The sequence below is a fragment of the Anopheles maculipalpis genome, chromosome 2RL, assembly GCF_943734695.1.
Source record: "Anopheles maculipalpis chromosome 2RL, idAnoMacuDA_375_x, whole genome shotgun sequence".
Classification (NCBI taxonomy): Eukaryota; Metazoa; Arthropoda; class Insecta; order Diptera; family Culicidae; genus Anopheles; species Anopheles maculipalpis.
The window spans coordinates 25,890,565-25,916,326 of NC_064871.1; the positions used below are offsets into that span (position 1 = coordinate 25,890,565).

The 25,762-nt window shown below is 45.6% G+C and overlaps 2 protein-coding genes across 2 annotated transcripts in view; one reads left to right on the forward strand and one right to left on the reverse strand.

Annotated features, from left to right (window-relative positions):
- LOC126556635 (tyrosine-protein phosphatase 10D) overlaps nucleotides 1-25,762 on the reverse strand; it is a 240,056-nt gene that overhangs the window by 165,795 nt on the left and 48,499 nt on the right. The gene's annotated exons all lie outside the window — the stretch shown is intronic.
- LOC126559632 (protein TANC2) overlaps nucleotides 1-25,762 on the forward strand; it is a 100,251-nt gene that overhangs the window by 74,069 nt on the left and 420 nt on the right. Inside the window, exons 2-9 of the mRNA XM_050215802.1 lie at nucleotides 3,358-3,600; nucleotides 10,271-10,425; nucleotides 19,351-19,675; nucleotides 20,156-20,521; nucleotides 22,063-22,395; nucleotides 22,471-24,948; nucleotides 25,021-25,372; nucleotides 25,451-25,745. Of these exons, the coding sequence (XP_050071759.1) occupies nucleotides 3,358-3,600; nucleotides 10,271-10,425; nucleotides 19,351-19,675; nucleotides 20,156-20,521; nucleotides 22,063-22,395; nucleotides 22,471-24,948; nucleotides 25,021-25,372; nucleotides 25,451-25,745 (4,547 nt within the window). The remainder of the gene's footprint in view (nucleotides 1-3,357; nucleotides 3,601-10,270; nucleotides 10,426-19,350; nucleotides 19,676-20,155; nucleotides 20,522-22,062; nucleotides 22,396-22,470; nucleotides 24,949-25,020; nucleotides 25,373-25,450; nucleotides 25,746-25,762) is intronic.

The window sequence follows — 25,762 nt, forward strand, 5'->3', positions numbered from 1 at the left end:
CAAATTTGACCCACCCCGGTTCATCTTGGATGAGATGAGAGCCTAACACACACACAGGAGTCTAACGGAGCTATCGACCGGACTACAATCTGCTCCCCTAGTGCGTCCTTTATTTACGACTAGGGCAATCCAATTTTCGCCATCACAGTTTATGCGGTCACTGTCCGGTTTGTATTACCAACTGGTCGAAGAATCGCTTCCTCCACCAGGGAGGAAAAGCGTTATAATTAATTGGGTGATCGAACGAAAATGATCTATCGTAAAAATATCTTACGGACCAACCGGGGACACGGAAAAGAAGTCGCGCTTAGTGTGGCCGGGATGTACGAGCCGCACTCTGGTGGCAATGTGAAACTAATTCATTTTGTTTTATTTTCATTTGACTAATTTTATAGCCGGTCTAGCTCAAGCCGACTTTCACCACCCTAATCAAATTAGCCAAATCGGCTTTTTGGCCAGCGCGGCACAGCCCGCAGACTACTTACAGGCAAAGGCTCGTTAAGGTGAAAGGATTTGTGAGGCTAGGTGCCGTCACCGCGCGGAAATCCCGCTAGCGCTCAGTGCCAATTTATTATTTCGATCCTATCTGCGACAATCATAAATTATGTAGAAAGCCCAAACAAACGAGCCTGTTGGATACGTTTGCGGGAACATACAACGGAACAGTGTGTGCGAGAGCGTGTGAGGAGTAGTAGTAACAGAACAAACGTATGTTCCCACTAACAACGTTGTCCATCGGCGCAATTGTTGTGTGCCGGTGAAATTCGACCGCTGATAACACGATCACATTCTTGCGCAACATTTTCACCGAACATACCAAAACTGATCGCAACCATTAGAATGCATGTTCTCAGACATTTTTCGTGCGGTACGATGACAGACCGATAGTCAATTTCTTGAACCGTCCCGTCCTGTCTAATGCTGCTGACAGGCTGAATGTGGAAAAACAAGCGATCAAACTCCGGGTCTGGAATTAACTTGCCCCGCCATAACTCATTCGCTGCGAACACGTTTCACTGTCACGATATTAGCGAAAACTATGTTCAGTATGTTTTGCACGTCCGCTCCGACCGCAGCCGCCACAGAATGGAACCGGATTCGGGAAAAGTTCTTTCACCAGTGTTTATTGGATTTGTGGTAGGTTGGCGGGAAACGATCTAATCCGCTTGAACTGTTTCAAGGATCACGAAGTGTGTAAGCTCTGTATACTGCTAGGGAAGGCATCAAATATGCAACTCTTCTTGGAATGCATTTGCGCCAGATGGTGCATGATGGTGCCACACTGTGCATTGAGCACGTTCTCTGTCTGTGGGAAGAGTTATGGTATGGATCTGGCAGTCCGTGATCGTGTTAGCGCATAGATATCGTTGCATTATATCGTTATTACCGGGCGTTCTTCATAGCTGCTGCAAACCATATCTTGGCTAAACGTGACCGAAATTAATCACCCACTAATTGAAATCTAATTCCACTTTGCGAACAACCCGTTACATGGTCTAGCCGGTGAAGGGATCGATTTAAACACAAAAGAAAAAAGGGAGCATTCTGACGCTTAAACATTCGAAACGAATAATCTGCAAATGTTTGTCATAGTTGACCAGCATTGCCCTTAAAGTCAGGTGAGAATTCAGAAATAGAAATGAACCGACCGATCGATATAACCTGTTACGGGAGAAAATCTAATAAAACAACAACGGCGCACACACCGGCATCGAACGGTTGGTTTTCCACCACCAAATAGTCCCGCAAAGGTCAACAGCGCAACGATCAATAACTCTCGGTCGCAGGGCATCGAAGCATCTTGGCACCCGCTGTACGAGTGTACAATTCCGTCTTTGTTTCTTTCGTCCTGGAACGTTGCAACAACTCCCGGTACATGTGCGCCGTAGTAGTGACCTACTTCTAGACGTTGCCCCGTCTGGACCGTTATTGTTGAGCTGGAGACCGATCGATCTCCGACGGGCAGGAAAAAGTTGTTTACATTCAAAACTGACAAAATATTCGCGGAAGAAATCGTGCACCCGAGGCTCAGGTCCCGGGAGTAAATCTCAACCGTTTAATCTTGCCCGTTTGTGCTGCGGGTCATGAGGGGCGCGATGAGGAAGGAACGATGATTTATTGTTGCGGGTATGGATCGAAGTTTTGGCGAACGCAAATCACCACTCAAGAAATGAGTGTATGTGTGCATATGTGCTTGAATCCAACAAATTCTACATGCTATTGATCCCGATATGTTCGATATGATATTTAAAAATAGCAGACGGCATAGATCGGATCGGACTCCAATGCTTGACACAACGAATGTACCTCCTTTTCTGAACGTTTTTCACTGGCTCGGTCTACAATGTCACATGCATTTCGAACATGGCAAACATTGTTGCAAACAGTTATTCGACCGAAGCAAGCAAAAACTTCCCCTTGAGGCACACGCAGCTGTTCACACAAAGTTCAATCACGCTAGGTAAGCGCGTACCGGCGAATCTGCAACCTGTCAAATCGTCTTTTCCGGGACCCTTTCTGTTTCGTCCCGAGTGTGTCGGGTCCCGGGTGCGGTCTCGGGACCTCCCGCTGAATCAAACACGGCAACACACAGCAGGTGCTCCACCCGAAAGAGGGAGTTGGCAGTTGCAAACGGGGGGAGTGTCCCAGCATTTGACCGCGGGACATTGGTTATTAATATTTGCAAATTTGAAAAATCGATTGTTCTCGATGTTGCGCGGCGCTGCCTGGTCGGTGATCGGTGGTTGAGTGATGTTTGCGCTTGAAACTTCTATGTGAGCATTGGCATTTGGTGTGCTTTCGCCGGGTTGAAAATTTCGCTCCGCACCGGCTAAAATGCACACAGTCAGTGTTTTGTCGAGGGCTGCAGTAAATCCTAGCCTAGTTTTAACTGGGCGCGCAAAAGGGTGGAATTTACGAGCAGTGGAACAGTGCCAAAGGGCTAACACCGCCTAGGTAAGGTCATGCCATGATCGGCCCCCCGTTCAACAGTCCAACAACGCCCAATGTTGTGACTTTCGTTTCCGCCTCTAATACAATGAGCCGAGTGAATGAGCCCGTTCGACCGCTCGTCGACAGGGTGGTAAATGAGGCGTCATTAATTTATTGACCTTTTTTCTCCCCTCGATTGCCGGTCTCCCCGAAAAGGCGATGGCCCTTTTATTTTCTAGCGGCGGGCCAGTGTCTTTGGAATTGGACGTTTTCGGTCGTGGTCAGTGCAGGCTCACCGCACAGAACCTTTTACCGAAGACGAAGCCCAAAACCGCTGATTCTCTGGTGCCGATAGTGTGGTGCAGTTTGTGGCAACCTACCCAAGCAACCGTGAGCTAAAAATCGTTTGCTTTCGTTTACTTTCAGATTTGGCAGCGATCCGTAAGATACTGGAAAACGAAACCGGAGGCGCCGTCTGCCCGAGCTGTCAGATGCCGTTCGATAAGGGTAAGAAAAGGAAGCTGATCGACGCCTGCGGTCACGAACGGTGCTACTCGTGCATGTTCCGGAACGAAGCCTGCCCGCACTGCCAGGCACAGAAGGAATCGGTCCCGTCGATACACCCGGCCCACCATCCGGCAACGCGCATGCAGGCGGATATGGACAACGGTGAGTGTGGCTGAGTGGATAGATAAGGCATTTTTTAATGATTTCCTACACATTTTATCCCGAGAGTCGATCTGTCCCATAATGCGATCGATTCGGAAGGGTAATTTTAAATTAATTTCCTAAAGCAATCTCGTTCGCTTCCTTTCGGTTCGGGTTGTTTCCTGACGGAACCGAACACAGTCGGAATGGAATGTGCAATGGAACCAAACTATCTGCTAACGTTATTGGTTGAATGTAAATTTTCACCTTGAAAATCTTCAGGTGTTTTGTACATCATCAGTCAAGAGGAAGTGATGTATTATCACTTTTTTATTCCAACACTTTATGCAACACTAACTCTCTTCAAGGGCTCTCTCTTCCTCCCTCGTTGCGGCTTCAAACCGCAACCAACCATGTTGCCGTTTTGATTGTGGTTTTTTAATGGCACGTGTGAACAAAGTGAATGCTTGCTCGTGATTAAAACGAGCGATATCTTTATTACTTCACTTTCAGTCCGATCGGTTCGGTTGCTCCTTTTAACACCTCTCGATCAACCTGTCAAAGGAACGGCCCCCATCGCTTTCCCGATTGCATACGAGTGCACTGCGTAGATTTCGGAAGGATATCCACCCAGCTACCCGCGGTCTGCTCGGCTGAAAAATGCCCATTATAGGATCCGTGCAAATGATAAACGAAACGGACCGGGACCGGTGATCCCGGTTTGCGTACGTACCAGCGGCAAAATCACTTTGAACTTCTGCCCGCCAATCAAAATACGACGCACGTTGTCGTTGTCTTCCTCTTCGCTATCGTCACCGTAATTGGGTCGTCACTGACCTTGTGTCAATTCTGCCCGTTGCAGCCAAACCGTGGGTCCGACCGTTCAGTTTCGGTGACTGATGAACTTTTCTCGAACGCCACCCATTCGTGGTCCCGCACAAACCACAAACGATACTTGATCTTTCTGGATTTCTGGCACCACAGCCGGGCCAGTACGATTGCGGGTTGGATTAGTATCGGTTAATTACGAATCGGAATCGGACTGCCGTTGATGTGATCGTCGGTAAGGCTGAAGGGTGCGAACATTCGGTCGGTTTATGTCTCCTTTTTTTTGCATTCCGCCCTTCCTGCTGCCTCGTATGGAGCCTTCCCGCTTTTAATCTTGACGATATGCATTTTCAGCGCCTTTTACCATCTCGAAAGATAACCCCGGGGGCCAAAGGGGGAAGGAAAATTAATTTTGCGTTTTATTTCCTTATGCTCAATGTTGACGAGTTTGTATCGGTTGGTCCTGAGCACGTAGTGCAACTCAGCTGTGTGTTTGTGTGCGTGAACGCACTTTTTATTGCATTTGGTTGCATTTACTTTGCGCAATCATTCGGGTAATCATTAATGTTTGACCTACTCCCAATGTGAAGGATCGAGGGATCCGCATTGTGCTGTGGGCCGTATGACGGTAAGTGTTTACACAGAAGTTAAGTTCGACCCCCAGCAGACCGATCGGTCTCGTGTTGGTCAAGTGTCAACGCTATGATACCGATACTCCAGGTTTTTGTTTGTTTGTTGAACTTCTTGTACGCTCCTTTCTCGGCGCAAAGCTCCGGTGGCCTAACCATTGCAGTAGGGTGCGAAACATGGCAGTTATCATGGCAGAACCTCACCTCCAACGACGACGACGACGTTTTATGATACATAAAAATTTAATTTGCCCACCATTACGATCTGCGGCTGACATTGAGTGTAGAGTCTGGTCCGACAAAATGGACACTGGTAGCTGGAAGGACTTTTTTGTCGGTCTGTGTACTCTTGTGAGCATTGCTCGTTTTTATTGGTAAGGTCAGCTAATGTTGGATATAAAGCGTAGAATTACCAGTCAGTGGGGTGTGCTTTTGCAAAGGATGCGAATATAAACTGAGCAATTAGCGTTGTTCTTGTTCTGTTATTTAATTGTGAACCACATTTTAATGCTGTTAATAAGAAACAAAACAGAAAACCTTGAGCATTCATCTTAAATGCCACCTTTTCCTTGGGGGATGAATCAAACTTTAAATTTTCTCAAAGTATACTCATCTCTTTTTTTAAGGAAGGATTAAAGCTTTTTTGACAAAAAGGCACAACACAATATGAAATGTAATACTTATGTTCGACACCCAATAAATTAGTTGTTTCTTTTTGCATGCAGTACATAAATTTCCAACCGTCATAACTTATGATTACAATTGATTGTGAGGCACGCAATTTACGATACAGATAAATATGCAGATTTGTCGTACGAAATTAATCGTGTGGGAAAGCTACATCCAACAATGATAACCTTGTTAGCCATATTTTGCACCCGAAGACATTCTCGTGCTGTGGCGAGAGTCGCGTTGGTGGGTCTTAGTTAGCGAATTAATAACAATAACCTTCCGTTTTAATTCAATCTGCAACATTCGTCACGCTATGGCTTAAATGCCATCCATGGGAAGGTTTGAGCCGTTTTTTTAACACTCCATTAGACATCTGCCTGTGTCGTCTTGCTCTCTCTCTCTTCGCACTCTCACGCCATTTGATGCGTGATGGAGCAGCAGGATTGCACGGGAAAGACTTCAATAGGAAAGCAAGCAACAAACCTGACACGATACGCAATGGATTAGCGAAAAATTTGGAGATCGTCCAGTTTGGCTTGTTTTTCTCGATCGTAAATACCCGGATTGGGGGGTTGAAAAGTTTACTAATCCACACGTCACGCCGTGTGTGTCTGTGTAATACCGGGAGCCGGTTTCTTTATCCTGCCATACCCGTGATGGGATCGGTAGAGAAATAAAATAAGGCGTACCGTGAAAATGATTTGCAAACAAAATTACGGCACCTTACTGTACGCCGCCAGGTAAAGGCAAATTGCTTTTTTAATTAATATTTTTCAATATTCCTTAGCCGCTTGTTGCGGCTTGTAAAAGCACAACAAAAACCACTTAAAAAGTTTATGAATTGTAACGAAATGCACTACGCGAATTCCGTATTAAACATATTTGACCCATTTGCATTACAAAACTACCGTTACCGCTCTTATGCTTATGCTGTCGTTTCAATTTGACTGTAAAATTGTTCCAATTCGTTCCGGTTTCGTTCCGTTCCGCAGGGCATTGTAAGAAGCTGCACGAAATACCAAGCCTGTGCTGGTCGATCGTTGCACAGGAAACATTTCCATCTGACATTAAGGCTTCAAAACAGCCAAAATCCTACCCCAGAAAGCAAGCAAACCCGCTTTCCAACGTGTGGCAGGCATGAAAGAATGAAAGTAAACGACGGTGCGAGTTCAATCGTGAAGAACGATTTTTTCACTGATTTACGCGCATTGCTCGCGAGCCCAGCGGATCCGTTCCGAGTGGAATGACAGTTTGCCATTCGTGATACGCGTAAGTGCTGACATGTTGAATCATTTTGCGGTTGATTTAACATCTTTTTTCTTGCTGGTTGCTGTTGTCGATGTTGCCGCGGTCCATTACGTTTCCATGGACGATTAAATGGAAATCATTTGCGTGGTGGTTTACGTTATGAATCATGATTGAAGTGTGTAGCAAGAAGCGTAGATTTTTGGACAATTGGTTGTGGAGTGTTATGTTTGAGTTTTGAATCTTGTTTGCTGCGTGACGCTTGAGATGCCATCCGATTTAGGTGCGTATTTGTAAACGTGCTCAACCTAGTGTTACTTGTTTCACTGAGCACGGCAACACCTCAGGTGATCGTTTATGCAAAACATATGTAGTGTTCTTATCCTATGGTGTACTTTCTTCTGTGGCTTTACAATCTCAAAATCACACGTTGGTAAAAATGCAACATAAAGTCATTGTGATCGCAAATAACCACCTCAAAGATCCACACAAAGCCTTTCGAAGGCACAATTTGCATATCGTGTGCGATTGTTGTGCAAAGCGGTAAGCGGTATGGTTGGTTTGTGTAGTTATTCTTGCTTATCGGTAAATCTTGCACTCAGCCGGAAGAATTGAATGCAGTTGGAAGCCGAAGCGAACCTTCACACAGCATAGCTGAACAGTTCAATTTACATTACAATTCCTACAAGCGGTAACAAACGTTTGTATCGAAGGAATGTGTAGCTTTTTTATCAGTATTGCGTGTCCATTGCAAATGAATAGTGGAGTTGAAAATAAAATGCATGCGTTTCTTTTGTGCGTTCCGTACCTTAGGAGGTGGTATTTTAGCAAGCAATATTTTAGAAATAGGTCGATATACAAATGGAATGAGATGAATAAGATGAGAGCGAAATAGAAGATGAAAAAAAGTTTTAAAAAGATCGCTCGTTAAAAGTTTCATTTAAAAAAAAACTATGATGTACCCCAGGCTACAGTTGAACCTTGAGGTGAAACAACACGTTAATAGTATCTGAAAGCAACCATAACCAAAACGAGCTCGATGCTTCCAACACTGAACGTTGAATTCAAATCACCAAGAACGTTCGTGCACCCAGAATGGTGAGGTGTGATTTTGCAAGAATGTTATGCACAAAGTGTATGTTGCTCACCCACCACAACATAGACGACCAAACGCTGCCGGCTACCGGAATAAGCAACAGTGAGGACGTTTTTACGGAGATCGTGCCCATTCCTCCGGTGCCCGTATTCATCCCGAGCGCGTGTTACGTTGCGCCTGATGGCGTTATGTAGACATTTGATGTTGTTGTTTCACGATCGTACGCACGCAGCAAACATTGCCCATTGTTGCCATTGGATGATGTTTGGAGGGCAAACTCCATACACACGAAGTAAAGGACACGTACAGCCTCTACGGGAGGTTGCATGTATGTGTGTGCGCGTCTGGTGTCGAAGCACTTGAATGCTGAATTATGCTGCTATTATAGTGGACTCTTGATCGAACATTCTCCGATCTCCATAAATGGTGAAGGGTTGATACGTATGCTGGTTTTTCGTTTGTTGTCGGTTTTACCCCACCAGATCAAATCTGCACCCCGATTGAAGTGGTTCACACGTACCGAACCACTGCTGCCGGCTGAATGTGCCCGAGTTGTTCAATAGCGAGTGTTGCGACCTTCGTCTACTAATCATATCACCGCTACCGGTGTTACACGGTTTGATTAATCATAGTGTTATTTAACAAGCGGTTTTTTTTCTGTACATGATACATAACGCAATCAAATGTTACATACGAAGGAGAACTATCATCTCCTTTTCTTTTCTCCGTCACTCGCCCCGCGTCTTGTGCAACCCTTTTAAAAACGCAAACGCGAATCTTGTCTCAATCCAAGATCAAACACGACCCGTAGACCCGCTCACTTTCTTTTCCTGTGCGGTGCGGGTAAAGGTTTTGCTTTCTGTGTGTAGTTGCCTTTTGTTCGAGTGCCGATTAGTTGTTGCGCGCTGCACCGATCGTCGCATTGTTAGGGGCAATTTTCCTTTTCGGCACTCATTTGGCGTGAAAAAAGCAAGTGAGAGTAGGAGCGGGAAATGAGGCTTTTTTTTATTTTTGGAACGGTTGGTTTACGCCCCAAATTGGTGGATGCACTATACGGCCATCTTGATGCGCTCGTAAGTAGTGTGGTCCTGCGTCCAATTTTGAATGTTTTAATTTTACGCATCTTCCGGTTGGTACTGTGTAACTCACGCACTGGTAAAAAGGTCTAAAACTCGTCTTACTTTTTCCTAGCGTGTCGTAAACCCTTTAACATGCTTCAATTTGTGATGCTGCGTAAATGAAAAGCTGTCGCTCCAGTTTCTTTTCATCAGTTTTCGGAATTTTGTTCACTTACACGCCTGCATCAAACCCGGTAATGAGTTGTGGTTGTAAAATTCAGCACATCAGGCACTGCGCGGAACGTTTGCGGTCAATTATGTTCTTCGTTGTGAATGGGACAACGGCTTTTTAAGAGGCGCGACCCCAAACAGCCGGGAGAGTTCTTGAAGAATTTGTACAGTTCGTACGCAAAGCGATGCGTGTCATTTGTGTATTTTACCTCGTCTACCTTCGAAGGCCGGTGGTATGGGAAGTAAAATTGCTGAAATATCAGTCGTTCTGCCAATTATATGCAAATGCCAGCGCCATTCCACCGTAAACCTGACGGCAGGTCATTATTATCATTATTATCATTATGACATTTTGTTTGCATTCGATCGCAACCACAAAAACAGTTGCATTCCATTGGCTGTCTGCCAAAAATTGCCGGCTGATCGGAAAACGGCACACCAGCGTTCGTTTGTACGGTGCGTGACGTTCATGCGCTCTCTCTTCAGCTGCACCCGTTGCATTGTGGCTGTGTGTCCGTATTGGAATAACCTCAAAATTGCATATTGCAACGCCTTCCTCCAGTTCCTTCCTTCGGCTTCACGCCACTTCACGCAAGCTGACAGGACAACGTGTGCAATTTGACACCTTCTTCTCAGCACGGACAGCATCGCGCACAATCCGGTACGGTGTGTTTCGGATCATTACGATTGTTTTGTTTTGATTGCTTGATGCGTTGGTACGACTGTTCGAAGTGGACGTTACGCAATGGATCGCACGGGGATTGGGCAACTTTCGGAGGGCCATTCATTGCACGATACACTGTGTCGCGCAGAACGATATTTAATTAACAGCAATCAAAACGATCGATCGGTCGATGTTGATCGGGAGATGTTTTGGTGACGATACAACACTGTTTATTCATTGCTGTCCATTTCCCATTTGGTGCTTACAGATATTCTCTCGTCGAATGGTGCTATCTACCAACCGCTCAGCCGAAAGATGCACGGGTATGCCAGCAGCAACCATCTGATGTCACCGTTGGGATCACCGCAGCCACAGAACCGATCCCAGATGCGAACGAACGGGCACTTTTCATCGATCTATCAGGTAGGTGTAGACAAGTGCTTAAGGTGCACCATTATCACACACTTTGCATACGTGATCGAGACGGTTGGAGCGATATTAACAGTACCAACAAATTGCTATTTACTGTGGATTTTTTGAGAATGATACCCTCATTATCTTGAACATTCACTATTTTAAAATATTGCTTGTTAAATAAGTAAGTATGAGAACTCCTAGAAGAACCAGTCTACATGCATACAAGTGTATCATTCGGCTGTTCAATAATGGTAATGCAATTCATAGGTTCATGCAGAGTTAATGAAATTCATTTAATAAAAACTCATAGTTCAAGGCATGATTGACAACGAGCCAGTTATGTCTCATTCCAATGGTGACACGAGACAATTTTCCGACCCTGTCAATTGGAGACAATTCTCCAACAAGACACGCACGCACCTCGCCCCAACACCGTTGCGAATTTCATTAATACCCGAATACTGCACGTGTACCCGTGTCCAATCGATCTGGAGCAAAGGTTTTTGCTGTGTAACCGAAAAAAGCAATTTCATAGCTTCGCGTGTCTGATCCACCCAAGGAAACTCTGGACCTGTTCAAGGTACACGGACACACCACCGGCTAATTAAGCTAGAGGTCATCATCAAACATCGTCAGTCGGTCAGTCGGGCTCGACAAATTTCAGCCTGACTCCACTTTGCCGGAGCGTTGCGTCCACCTCACCGAGCAGCGATGGTGTCTCTTGATTGATATATTTATTACACGCCAGAAATGCCGCGTGTGTATGAGTTAGTATCCTATGGGTTTTTTTTTGTCTTTTCGTCATTATCCATCTTGGCGATCCGTGGTGGTTGTAGGCAGACTAGCCGACCCCCTGCTGATCATAATCGAAGGGTAACACGGAACGAGAAATGTCAGTGATTGCAGAACTTCACAGCGTATCACCGACCACGTGTAACGATCGCGTAATGAACACTTTATTGAGCGTAATCTAACTTCGCGTTCGGTGCCGTTAAGCTTTTTATCAATTGGACTTGGACCCGTTGCTTAAATAGTGCCAAAATTTTATGTTACTTCCCTGGCCCTAAAGTTGCCAGTGCCAAACCGCTTTCACACAGACGAGAGAGCTTTTATGTGATGGGCAAACCATTAGTCCTCGGCTTTTTTCTCCTTTCGACGGTGAGGTCAATTAAGCATGTTGGAGGCTCGGTTGTTTTGACCGTTTTGTAGCGCTGCGAATGGTTGATTATGTTAGGTTGTTCGGGCAAAGACATGACCTAGACACGGTTTTGCGATGGTTCCTCCACATGACAAGCACCAGAAGCGCTCGATGACGTGTTGCAGATCGCATTCGGCACAAGGTTACGTTTGGCAAAATATTAACTGAATGGGTTTTTGTTTGTGGGTAGCACATTTGGGTGTTTTTTTCTACTATGCTGAAGATTAGATACAAGAGATGGTGAGCGTTTGATAGACAGCTAGTTTTTTTTTATTTTTCCTAGTTTTTGCGACTTTGAAGATCATTCCTTCTGAGTGGTGGAACATACATCGAACAGCGAGAGGTGTTAATTCGGTATTGTATTCCTTGATATACTAATCAAGTTATAGATCTGATTTTCTGTGAATAATTTTCCGTTCACATAATTTCGACAGAAAATTCTCATTTCGATCGCCAAAAAGTCATTAACATTCAAAACGCAAATTACAGCGTCTGCATTATCGTGTGCCGTAAAAAACCGCTTTATTACTTTAGCGTGCTTTCGTTATCAAAAAGCACCACTTGTTGCACAATTTGGCACTCAATCAGAACACACGACACTGCCCGATTGCGATTTATCGCCGGCATAAAACCTTGCCAGTACCAATAAATTGAAATTGAATTCAGCAACAGTACTTTTTTTTTATTGACAAAGCGTCAACCTTCAGTACTCGGCAACGATCATCATCATCATCATTTTTAATTGAGCACGTCATGCATTGGGGTATTGGAACCATCATAAATGACGAACCGTCATCCATACTTACAATAAACTTCCTACCACTCGCGCACGACTGATCAATGGCGCTCTGAGGCGTTTTATTCTTGTCCTGGGATATCCTCACAACGTCAAGGGTATTGTGCAATAATGAAGGAACACATTGCGAAGTACCTTTCCCTCCCCCCTGTTTCCCACGGTGCAGGGTGACCTGTAACGCTTAAGAAAGCCATCCCGTGCGGCAGTGTCATTCGGGGCAGGCAGGATAAGGATGGAATTTATTTATGTTGTCTCTGTAGTTCAAGGTACGATTGTTTGGTGGGGGTAGGCACTGTCGTATTTTCGCGCCAGCAAAGCCATGTGCAGAGTGTGTTCAAGCGCCCCAATTTGTACGACAAGAGTGTCAATAAAACGCTGTTCGACACTTGTGTGACAAAACAGCAAGGAATAAATCCTGCAAGCTGGACAGAGTCGCTACGGTGGATCCGGGTCGCCAGAAGGGCTCACCACAGAAACTTACTATGAAATAACGTTCTTTAAAACGTGATCGCGATTCCGAAGGGCAACGGATGGCCTATAGAGAAAAAGAGGGAGAGAGAGAGAGAGTGGTAGAGTGGGTATGATATTTTATTGATATATTACGCGCTATTCATGATTGTCGCAATCAACCTTGAAGACTGGTCGAACGAAGCGTGCGTTTGTTAAGGGTGTGAAGGGAAACTGCCTGGGATTCTGCTCCATATCACACACAGACAACAAAACAAAATAAACCAAAACGAAAGCTAATTGAAACGTAAAGCCACCCGCCGCGGCTCACCACAACCTTTCGGAGAGGTGTTGCGCTGTGTGTCCCCCCTATGTTTTGTTTGCAGCTTCAACAGCTGGACTTGAAAAGCTCCGCGCTGATCGAGGTTGGATTCGATTGCATGCTGTGCGTGTTCATTTGTGTTTGTATCCATACCCTGGTACGTGCGATCGTACCAATGAGTGAAATGAAAATTGAAAGGAATTTCAGGTGCTTAATTGATTTTTCGCACGACATTGACAAACGTGAGAATATCATTGCCCGCACCGATCAGTGCACTCTCTCGTGTGTGTGGAAAACGTTCTTATGTGCGTTTTGCGACACTCATCGGTGTCGGTGCAGAGAAAATGAAGAAGGGAAAAACGAAGTGCATGCAAAACTGCATCACACCAAAGTCGTCGTCGTTGCCGTGGCATCATATCGATCGTGCGATCGGCGAGATTTATTACGTTTACCAATGCTTTCTGCGTGCTGTTGGCCAGTGCTGCTTGGTCTGCCCTCGGATGATAATTTAAGGGTAATAAATTAATTATGAACGGCGACAGCAATGTTGCTCGGGTGATCTATTGGTACTATGTTTGCATTGGACTTCTTCTGGCAGTGTGCTTTAAAATGGGGTATTATGTTACTTATACCGTGTGATATTTGTATTAATCGATCTTTTTCGCTGATTAACTGGTAAATAATTTCGTTTTTAAAACAGTATTATTTGCACAACTGTCTCCTTTAGCTTATAAATTCCGATATTGACTAGTGATTTTTTACGCTTCTCACCAAACCCAAACCCTCCAAATGAAATGTTCCGCTTTGCTTGACACCCAGGAATGTATTTATGTATGTCTGTTTTTTTTTTTCAATGAAAAGACATTCACTTCATGCTTCAATGTGTACTTTTGTTTGATCCCTGCCGTCCTAAGGCACACTTTTCGTTGGTTGTCTTTTCGCACGAATTCACTATTCTATGCACATCGGCATCGGATAGCAATCGGCAGCATAAATTCACACAACCGATCGTTTAGTTCTCCGTAGCGTGAGAGACAACGATTTGGTGAGGTGGAAGTGGGCGAACAAACGTTCCCCCACAACCCATTCCTGGGGGTGTGTGTGTGTATGAGCAGTTGCAGTATATGAAGTGCAAGTGCGGTCTGGAGTTTGTATGCATTTTATGCAAACAATGTGACACGTAATGGTCGAACGGCAAACAATCTATTAGTTTTGATCGTGTTTATTGTGGTAAAACTTTGCGATTTGTATCGCGTTGTGTGAAAATCTCCTCGTGTCTTTTAAATTATTCAGAAGCGTTAGGCAGAATATGAAATTTTAGATTTTCTAAAAAATCTACCATTACAATTTTGTTTTAGATTCTTCAGCAGAGTTTCAATATTTTGCAAAAATAAATGAAAATCCTAAAAATAATGTCAAAAATATGCAAATTTTTTCGGCAATCCTAGTGATTTGACTTCATTGAAATCCAATTAAACCTATTTCGACGTCACTTTCCTTGTTACTTTGGAAAGTGAAAGATCAAAGGAGCTTAGAAAAAGCCCGCAAAAACATACTTATTTGCGTACACAAATGAACATAACTCTTGTATAAGTTAGTTGTTTCACTGCTGATTAAGGTACTGCGGGCAATGATTTCGTTAACGTTTCGTTTTATTTTCTGCTGAGCAGAGGGCAAGCAATAGAGGACAAATGTAAAAAGAGGAAAAAAAAACTACACAGAAACAGTAGTTTGTTGGTGGGTGGGCACACCAGTGGTGCATATCCCACTGTCCATACACACACAGATCTTTGCCCCATTGCCTTCCCCATCATTATTGGAACCCATGTTGTGAGAGTATAATTGAATGAGCCTTAATTCGAGTTCAGCAGTAGCAGGCGGCCACCACATATGCTCCTGTACATGCTGTTCAACATTGGGTTAGCTCGTTCGATCGTTAGCAAGCCAATCGACAGCTCCCGGCTCGGGGTACGACCGTTCGAACGACGTGTCTATTGCCATCAATCTGGGCGGCCAGGCAGGGGACCGGAGCGTAATGCCAGGGACCAAAATGCTCGTTAGTTTGGTTTTGCACTCGCGATCTGCCACGACGCGATCTCGACCTGATCGCGAATCATCGAACGTCACCTGCTCGGCGGAGAGGGTAAATGCATGGGTCCCACAGCACCACTGTCGGCGCAAATTGGAGGCCGTGTGTGGTGCACATTAGAGCGCACACGCTGTTTGTCTCATAATTATGCTACCGAGCGTGAGTGTCTGTGTGTGTATTCGGTGGACATACTAGGAGGCTTGAAAATTATGATCCATTACATCAATCAGCGCATCGCAATGATCGCCTTTTTTAGTAGAGGTGTTGAAAATGAATGTTCCTTGGCAAAAAAACCGGATCATCACGGCTTGCAAGTAGGTTGGCAGTCAACACGTCAACTTATGCGAGTTTAACTACAGCCACGAGACCAACGTGAGGGTGCATCTTTTGTGGTACAAATCCCACTCACTATGTCCAGCGACGTCGAACGTAGCTGACACATTATGCAAAGTTTTACTTCACTCGCGACCGTCCCTTTGGACGAAAATCATAGGCAATCGATTTTCAAATGCATCCCAGTACACGATGGATGCAACGACGAGGGATGTTGCAGTTTTGTAATAAGCTCTCCGGAGTCCGGTCCCATCGCAGTCCGCTAGGGACTCGTGTCGATTCGCATGCGTAATGAAGGGTCCGGTTTATTTTTATTAATGGTCGCAACGTGCGCTGCATATTTGTTGCAGTATGGCCCCGGACAGAACCCAGACCGCTGCAAGCCTGCACAGCAAGTCAGACCGATCGTGTCCAAACCGCAACACGATGGCGCCATTTCACGATTTGGCGTAAAAGAATATGAAAAACGAAATCATCCCCTCTGACATAAACGTTTGCCTTCCTTTGGTCCGGATATTGATGGGCGTAATGATTGATGAGAAAAGATGTACACCTTTTGGCGCAGAATGTGATGCAAAGATGCAAATTGAAAAGCGCTCCATCAAACTCGATGTCACCCAACCCGATGGCAAGCAAGGCACACATTTTAGTGTCTCTGCAGGGTGGTATAAAAACTTATTACCACGGCTGGCCATTAAAACTGCCCTTGCGTGAGGGTGCAATTAGGACGTGCTCTACCGTCAAGGCAAATTGCAGCATAAATCAATAGTATATGGATGCAATTGAACGTTTTAATCACAGCAAATAAAATATATTGCCAACCGATAGCTCTAAAACCGAAAGCGAAAGCACAAAACTTAACTAGTCTCGCCAACCATTAATCCAAATCCATTCCTATCCGTTTGCTCGATGCGCGTGATCGTTCAAGATCATTACTCACGATACATCATGAGAAGCGTTACTACGCGATGCAGAACAGAAATCGATTGGATGGATTGCATAACGATGATCGTGCTGCTGCATAACAAAAAAAAAAAACGGGACAAGAAGATCGTAAGTTCGCTTCCTTCTTCTGGACCTTCCTTCGGTCACTCTTTAGTGGTCGGATCGAGCGAAAAAGTTGTCGGTTCTACGTTTCTGTTTGCCTGTATGTGTGCCGTTGAAGATGTTCCCTTATTTGCTTGCTGCCCATGTCCTTAGTTGACACGAACCCCCCGGAATCCCTGTCTTGCCGGAAGAGGTTAAGATAGGGTGGTAAATTTGACAGACTCGCGGACAAGTAATGCTGTTTATGGGACCGATTGCATCTTGTTCACTGTCGTCGTATTCGCATGATGATTCATCATCATCGATCACCAAGCACCGGGGAAAAGCTTGGCGGTTCTTGTGCATCAGCCCTTCCTCCTATCGGTCTGACTGTCTGATACTGTTCTTGCTGTGTGTCTTGATCGTAAGCATACACACCACTAACCCAATGAAAGATTCCAACTATCGAGACACGCCGAGTGACTCGATATCAATTTATTCCGCCCTTTTAAATGCAACGACGACACACTCGCTGCAGACTGGTTGTGTGCCTGTCTGCGATCCTCTTGATGCCCTTTTTCGACTTGTAGATGAAGCAAGTTGTCTTTTGTTTTTTCAATCTCATTTTCTCTCAATTTCTGGTCATGTCCTTATCTGCCCTCGCACTCCTGAAACTGGTACCAAATTGCCATTTTTGGTGCTACACCAAACCGGTAGCTTACTGTGGGTTCCGGTTCTGTAAGCGCACACTGCAGCTTCGATGTGTGTTTTTTTTTTATCTGCTTCGTTGTTCAAGTTCGTTTGCGTCGTGCGGCGCAAATTTTGACCAAAGTCAGATTTGTTTGGCTCATTTTGCTGTGATTAGTGTGGCCGATTATGGTGTGCGTACGCGTGCGATCGCAGACCAGTGACGTTCCCTTTTCCCTGAAAGCAAGGAAAAAACTCGGCCTTCCCTTTTTTCAGACTGTGCAACGTTGGAAGATGTTCTTCTTTTTCGCTGCTTCTGACGCATGGGTGACTATTTGTTGTTGTTAGTTGACAGTGGTAAGCAGCTTAGCCCTTTCGCTGCAACCTCAATTACCGCTTGTCGGTATTTAAGTCCAAAGCGAGTTGTGGCAAAAGTAGGTGAACCGCCATCGACCCTTTTTCCGAGATGAAGATCTCTATAATTGGACACTACGCCGATCTGCACGCGGCCGATCGATCGGTTAAGATCGGTGGGACAGATCTTTAATTGTCTCTCTTGCCATAGGTGGCAGTAAAAATAAGGGATAAGAGAGAGAGAGAGAGAAAGAAAGAAAGAGGAAGAAAAAAAGAGGAAGGGAAAGAGTGCCAACTGTTGAGGCAGAAGCACCGGAAGCACCCGACCAAACAAACACAGGATGCAGCGGAACATGGTGGAGCATGCTTCGTTGAGTGATTACGTGACAATGACACTGTCAGTGTCGAAAACTTGATAATGAACGGTAATTTTTCGGATACCCATTTTTCCCTAATTTTCCAGTTTTGTGACGATTGTATTCTTGCGTTTTTTTTTTTTAATTTCAGGTGAAAACTTTAATTATGTCCTCCGATCGTGAATTGAGAGCATTCGAACTTTCTCTGCGCGGTGACAAAGTAATTTCTTTTAATTGGTGTAGTGTCCCGGGGTTCCAGTGATTGTGTTGGTTTTTGGATCAAAATTGGCTCCGTTTTTTTTTTTCATCGCTTTAACCGTTAACAGTATTTTGGAGAATAGAGTGTTTAATTCACTTTTAAACTATTAAAACAATTAAAATTTCCCTTACTATAAACAATTGTTTGTGTAAAACTAATACAAGGATGAAAACTAGCTCTGAATTTCAGTGCTACTCCTTCCCTGTAGAAAAATGCAAAATCTTTCCTAACGTTCGACAATCTCTGATGAGTCAGCTTAGATTTGTGGTGTACTATTTTCCGTCACCACCCCCAAGGAACGGTCGTTGCGCGTCTGTGTTTGTGTATGTGTGTGTCCATTCCGTAGCGAAGCCGATCAACACGTGCGTCTATCCGTGCGAAAAGTCTATCGGTCGGTTCGGCCTACATGTGCTGTCCAGACTGTCGAAGATCATTAGATAATTGTGAATGGTCGAGTTGGGGCAGCTCTCTACACCGTTCCGCGACCTTCCTTCGTGATCTCCAACGACAACTTGCGAAATAAAATAAACCTTGCAAAAAAACGAAATTACCAATTGAGCTTTTGCCTAGATTAGGTGACGGTGCTTTGAAGCCTTTAGTTTCCAACTTCTTGGGGTTGAGTTTGGCGGATTGTTACGACATTTGATTCCTTCCCTAGCCTTTTTTATACGAAAGATGATAGAATGCTAGCAGCGAGGACTTGGAATGATGAAGCAGGGAATTTCGGAGCAAATTATACTGCTGATCATAGTGAACATTAGTGCGATGTGGTATGATCATACTGAGCAAACAATCAAATCTTTATTCTATTGGGATGAAGTGAATAAATAGTCAAAGATGCCTACCTTTATCATTGTTGTGGGGCATTGTGGCATTGGGGATTTGAAAAGGGAGAGAATCGATTATACAATACGATTTCGTAAGGTCTTTATTGAAAGAGGACATTCAATTCAACGTTTGTAACGTTGTTAGTTTCTACAAATAGTCACTAAATTGTATCATTTTGCAAAACTACATCAATTAAATTTTTCCACCAACTCTTTCATTCCCTGCCTCTCCCACAGACACCCGCCGACGTACTCGGTTCATCGGAGCGCTACAAGCTAAAGGATCGCCCACCCAAGTGTCCCCCGGGCGGCAAAACCGAATCGCACTACGCCAGCATCACCAGCACCGGTATCGCCGGGACGGTAACCCAGCAACCGTCCGGCTACGGTGTGATGAAGCCCCTGCAGCACCGTTCGGCACTCAATAGCAGCAGTGAAATTACGTCCAGCACTTGTGCGACACCACCGCAGAACCGTCGGCGTCTTTTCAGTCCCAAGAATCTGCGCAGCCCGTTCGGTTACCGGCGCAGCAATGGAAACGCGGATAACTCCACACTGTCGGGTAAGTGGACTGTTGAGTAAATCGTGATTGAGCAATCTCCGGGTTAGTTGGGCAGCTCGCTCTTCCCACCAGCGGGTGGTGGCGAGACTGCAAATGTGCAAAAAGGATCGTCAGTTCTTGAGGCAGACTAAACCCTGCCGGCCATCATCAGTTCGTGGATCCTGGCGCATTAATTATAGATCACAGATCATCTCATTCAGGTGTATGCGCCGATAGCATTGGTCATGTAATTACATACACTCATACAAACACACACATACTTGCCCTTTCTCTCTCTTTCTCTCGATCTCTCTATCGTCATGATCATTCTATGTATCTCTATCTGTTTTCTCCCTTCTCTTGATCTTGATTGTCCTTCGCAACCAACCAATCATCATCGATCGTCGCTAATCGTTTGCATCGTGCATCAACATCGACACTGCATGATGTTGCCATTTCCGGGAAAATTCTATCGTTGCACATACGCGACGCATATTACAGGGCTGGCCTCACTGCTCAATCCGGCAACGTTTCACCGGGCAACGACGGCGGCCGCTAGCAAAATTAGTCGTTCCATGGCCCGTACTGCTGCTGGTGCCTCCGGACAGATAGCAAGAGATGGACCAGCTGGTAGTGGCGGTGATGGTGGAGCTAGAGGAACTGTCGGTGGAGGTGGTAGTGGGTTCAATCTGCTGGCCTCCCATGGGCCACCGAACGGGATTAGCAAGCGCCAGCGGAACGCTAATGATGGCCATAAATTTCATCGACTCAGTCTCGGTTCGTCCGCGTCGATGGTTTTCGGCAAAATTAAATCGCTCTGGTCGGCACAGGCGACGACGCTCAACGCGGGATTGAATCAATTAGCAGGCATGGGCTCATCGTTTGCTTCTTCCTCTCTATCTCGAATGTGGCCTGTTCTTATGTTGTAAAAAAACATTGAGTTTTTTTTTATCGTGTGGTTGTTTTATTTGGTCGTTTTGATTTGCTGTTTTGGTTTTGTTCTTAGCTGTTACGATTTCTTGTTTTTCAGTTCTCTTTCGTTTGGATTCGTTATTTTTGTTTTTCTTTTGGTTTCGCTTAGTTCAGTTCTTTTCTTTGGTTTGACTTTGATTTCTCATTTATTGTTTATCCAACATGTTTGTGCTTGCATATGCTAACGTTTTCGGATGTTGAACTTATTCGATTTTTTTGTTGTTGTTGTTGTTTATGTTACGTAGCATTCTAACGCAGCTGAGAAGCTTTAGGTTTTCTTTGTGAGCTGATTTTATTTTTTCACAAACACTCTGTCGTGAGCAATAATGTCATCTGTCGATTGTTGGTCGTCCAGAATCGGCAAATTGATTTAAATTCTTTAAGCTTTATTTGCTGTTTTAGACCGTTGGGATCCGTTCTCGCCGGGGAGGTCCGTGATAGAATTAAGCAATTTGCTTAAGCTTGGTGTGTATTATAACGGTGGTAAATTATAAATAATGTTTCGACAGTCCGACCGACCAAACAAACATTTTGCAAGCTTATACGTGACCAGAGACGTAAAGCTTATTTGAAAGCTTTATAATCCTACCTGGAGCCTTATGAGCTGGAATGCTACCAGATGGTTCTGACTGATAGGAATTAATAAAAAGCGACTAATCACACCAAAGTTTACGGCCGATCAAGTTTACGGCATTTTTGTGGAGGAAACAGAAAGATGTCCGTCTGGAAAAAAAGGTTGTAGAATTTTTGCCTTGTATGTGGCAAAAAAAGCTCCCAAAAAGCATAAAATAGTTTCGATCACAGTCTTTGCCAGTGTTATTAATGATAGAGTTTTAAAGCAGATAACTTGGTAGTGTATAAAAAAAACTGACGGTCTTTAATGCCAAAAGCGATCTTCGAGGCGATAAAAAACCCTTTTTTTCCAACTATCAAAAATTTAAAATTCAAATCTTTTGCATTCGTAGAAACGTAAGGATGCATTATGCGCCTCAAGGGAATTATTCTTCGGCGGGTTCGATAGGTGTAAAATTATTTCTCGAGAGAAAATATTTTTCTCCGTTTCTGTCAAGTAGGAATAGAATATGTTTGATTGCAATTCATTAACTTAATAACAGTGTTTATATTAGTGTTAAAATGTATTCAATTTAAGGTGTTTTTCGTGGAAAAGATGTGCGACTTTTTTCCTCGTCTCAGATTCCTCTCTTTCAGTTTCGTAACTCGAATTAATTAAATGTGGAATGTTTATGCATGAATTAGATGCTTGCGTGTTGTTTTAATTCCCCTTAATTTTATAGGCATGGTTGTTTAATATTTTTCATTTTTCATCCATACATCCGGTGTGTCGTTCTAGATTGTTTCATGAGCATGCTCGAAATAAGAGTTACCAGACATATTGAACCTAAATTTTCTTTTAACATTACTTTCCTCCACCACAGATGATGAAGGAGGCAACGTAAAGCCGTTGGTGATGAATGGCAAATCAAAGTCCTCGCAGGATGAGCTACAGGTGCGACTTGGGCTCTTTCTCGAGAACAACTCGCGGCGCACTAATCGCGGTGCGAATCAATCGTGCAGCTCCCTTACCTCCGCCAACACTAGCCCCGTATCGACGCTGACCGGATCTTCCGAGGCCGATGTATCCCGGGTACTGCAGCTACAGGAACCAAACCCTTACCACACTGGATGTGAATCGATCGGTTCCATGATGTCGATCTCCGAGCAGAGTAATGCTTCTTCGAGCCCCGTCAGTAGACGCCATTCGGTGACCAGTAAGTGTTTGTTTGCCTTTTCCAGCCAGGAAATAAAGGCAGCCTATAACGATCTCCAACTCATCTACTTTGCAGCTTCACAGAGTGGCAGCAACGTGGATGAACTGTTGGCGTTCAAGAGCCGCCGTACGACTGTGCGACGATCGGCTCGTTCCGGACAGATTAAGGGACCGATTGATCCGAAAATTCGGTTCGCCCAGTACCGCCAGCAGCAGCAACAACAGCAACTCACCCTTAAGCCACTATTCTTTGAGGTTCCTACCCACGAACCGAACCCACTGTTTATCGGACGGCATTGGCTGGTGCGAGAACTGTCCACCGCCATCCAATCGACCGATTCACCCGGTGTGCTGTTGAGCGGAAATCTTGGTACCGGCAAGACAGCGCTTCTGCTGCAGCTTGTAGAATATTCATGTTTTGGACGGCGCAAAGAACTTCCAATCCAGGAGAATGAAGGCATTTACTGCCAGATCAACTTGGCACACGATCGACTCCGTAGTTTGGCCTCGCACGTAGTGGCATACCACTTCTGCCAGGCAGACAATAACTCCACCTGCCTCATACCGGACTTTGTGCATTCGCTCGCAGCTCAACTGTGTCAAGCACCGCAACTGGCCGCCTACCATGAGTTCCTGCTCGGTGAGCATGCTCTGCAGCACGCCCTCAGCGTAAAGGAATGCATCGCCAACCCGGAACGAGCAATGACGATGGGTATACTGGAGCCTTTAGCAGCGCTTCGCCGTACCGGAAAGATCCCAGCCAAAAACTGTGTCATTCTGGTGGATGCTTTGTGCGAAGCGGAGTACCATCGTCCGGACCATGGTGATACGGTTGCTTCCTTCCTACAGCGGATGAGCGAACATTTCCCACCCTGGCTGAAGGTGATAGCGACTATCCGCACACAGATGCTCGAATTCTGCAAAGGTTTGCCATACACGAAGATGAGTCTGGACAACTGGGCGACGAACGAGATGCTGCAGAAAGACATCATCGAGTACATTACGTATCGCATCAACCAGAGCCAGAGTATACAGCAAAATGTGGCCGGCGGGAAGGAGATTGTCAACACGAGCGCGCATTTCAAGTTTGCCCAGCATTTGCTTGCCCTGTCCAAGGGTTCGTTCCTGTTCGCGAAACTTACGCTCGATCTGATCGAGCGTGGAAATCTGGTGATCAAGTCAAGCAGCTTCAAAGTGCTACCGGTATCGCTGGCACAAATCTTCCTGCTTAACTTCAATCTTCGCTTCCCAACCACCACCGCTTACGATCGCATCTCCAACATTTTAGCAGTCTGTCTAGCCGCTCTCTATCCGCTTACCCTAACCGAGATCTTCTACTCACTAAATGCACTCATTGCGAGCGAATCGCAGACGGACCCGGAAGCGGGATCATCACAAAAAACCGCATCTGAATCGGAAGGCATGATCGATTGGGATGAGTTCCTGTGTCGATTCAAAACGCTCAGCGGCTTTCTGGTCAAGCGTCTGGACGACACATACATGTTCTTCCATCCATCGTTCAGGGAGTGGCTGATTCGGCGCGAAGATGGCGAAAGCACCAAGTTCCTGTGTGATCTACGCAACGGCCATGCAGGTATAGCGTTGCGGCTATCCCGCCTACAGGCACCGCTCGATCCGGAACAGGCACTCGAGCTGGGTCATCACATACTCAAGGCACATCTGTATCGAAACGCTCCCTCGCATCAATCGCCACGCGATCTTCAGGCCTATTGGGTTGCCTCCGTAACGGCATGCGTATCGTCCGCGCTTACCACGCTACGCAACGTGTACAGTCCGAATGTGAAAGTTTCGCGCCTATTACTACTTGCCGGTGCGTCTCCCGATCATGTCACACCGTTCCTTGGCAGTGCGCCAATCCTGTGCATTGCGTCACATGAGGGCATACTGCCGATGGTCAATCTGTTGCTCGAATTCGGTGCTAGTGTGGAGCAAACCAACAGTCAAGGATGCACACCGTTGATATTAGCTTCCGCTCGAGGACACTGTGATGTAGTTCGGCAGCTGGTAGCTGCCGGAGCATTCCTCGGACAAACGGATACTTCGCAAAGGTGCGCTTTGGTACACGCGGCCATTGCTGGTCGGTTGCAGGTGGTGAAGTATCTCGTTGCCTGTGACTGGATACCACGACCCGCAAGCAACGATGTTACGCTGGAACAGGCGGCCCAACAGGCTCTTACGGCAGCCGCCGGTCAGGGTAACACGGACATTGTGGAGGATCTGCTCGATATGGGTGAGGTACAGGTGAACCGGTTGGATGTAATTACCGGAGAAACGGCACTCACGACAGCTTGTGCCAATGGCCATACGGAAACGATCGCCACGCTACTGAACCGAGGAGCTTCACCTGAGGTACGCAATCGGAAGGAGATGGCACCATTGCTGATCGCGGTAAAGGAGGGTCATTGGGCGATCGTGGAACGATTGCTACAGCATCCGGCCGACTGTGAGCAGACGGAAACGAACAGCAAAACGGCTCTGATGATTGCAGCCGAGGAAGGTCACGTAGGCATCATTGAATTGCTGTTGAGTCGAGGTAAGCTGTGTGGCATAGAAGTGTGGCCTCAATGAAAGTCGCTTTAATATTTTATGTCTCGTCTTTTGGCAGGTGCATCATTAACGGCACAGGACAAGGATGGCCTGACGGCTCTGAGCTGGGCTTGTTTAAGAGGCAAGCAACAGGCGGCCAAATGTTTGCTGGAACGAGGAGCTGATAAGCAGCATGCCGACGGGACTGGACGTACTCCGCTGGATCTGGCCGCTTACCAGGGTTCGGCTTCGCTCGTACAGATGCTACTCGATCACGGGGCACAGATTGAACACGTTGACATCAATGGGATGCGTCCGCTCGATCGTGCCATTGCCTGCCGTAACGTACAGGTTGTGCAGGTGTTCTTGAAGCGAGGCGCTAAGCTCGGTCCCGCTACTTGGGCCATGGCGAACGGGAAGCCCGAAATAATGTATGTTTTTGTCTAGGAATTGGACATTTATATAATAGCAATAACTTAACATCAATTTCAATGATCCCACCCAAACAGGCTGATATTGCTGAACAAGCTACTGGAAGATGGCAACACACTGTACAGGAAGAATCGCTTGCAGGAAGCATCCCATCGGTATCAGTACGCGCTGAAAAAGATTCCAACCTCACCTGGCTCGGCCAGTAGTGATGCCAACGGTAATGGTGTTTGCACGATGGTTACCGACCCGCTCACCGGAAGTACAGTCCCGGACAGCAACAATAACAGCCACAACAACAACAATGTGGCTACTTTCCAACAGTTGCGGTTTAATTTCTTGCTCAATCTGTCTCGCTGCAAGCGAAAAATGAACGTAAGTAAACGACGACC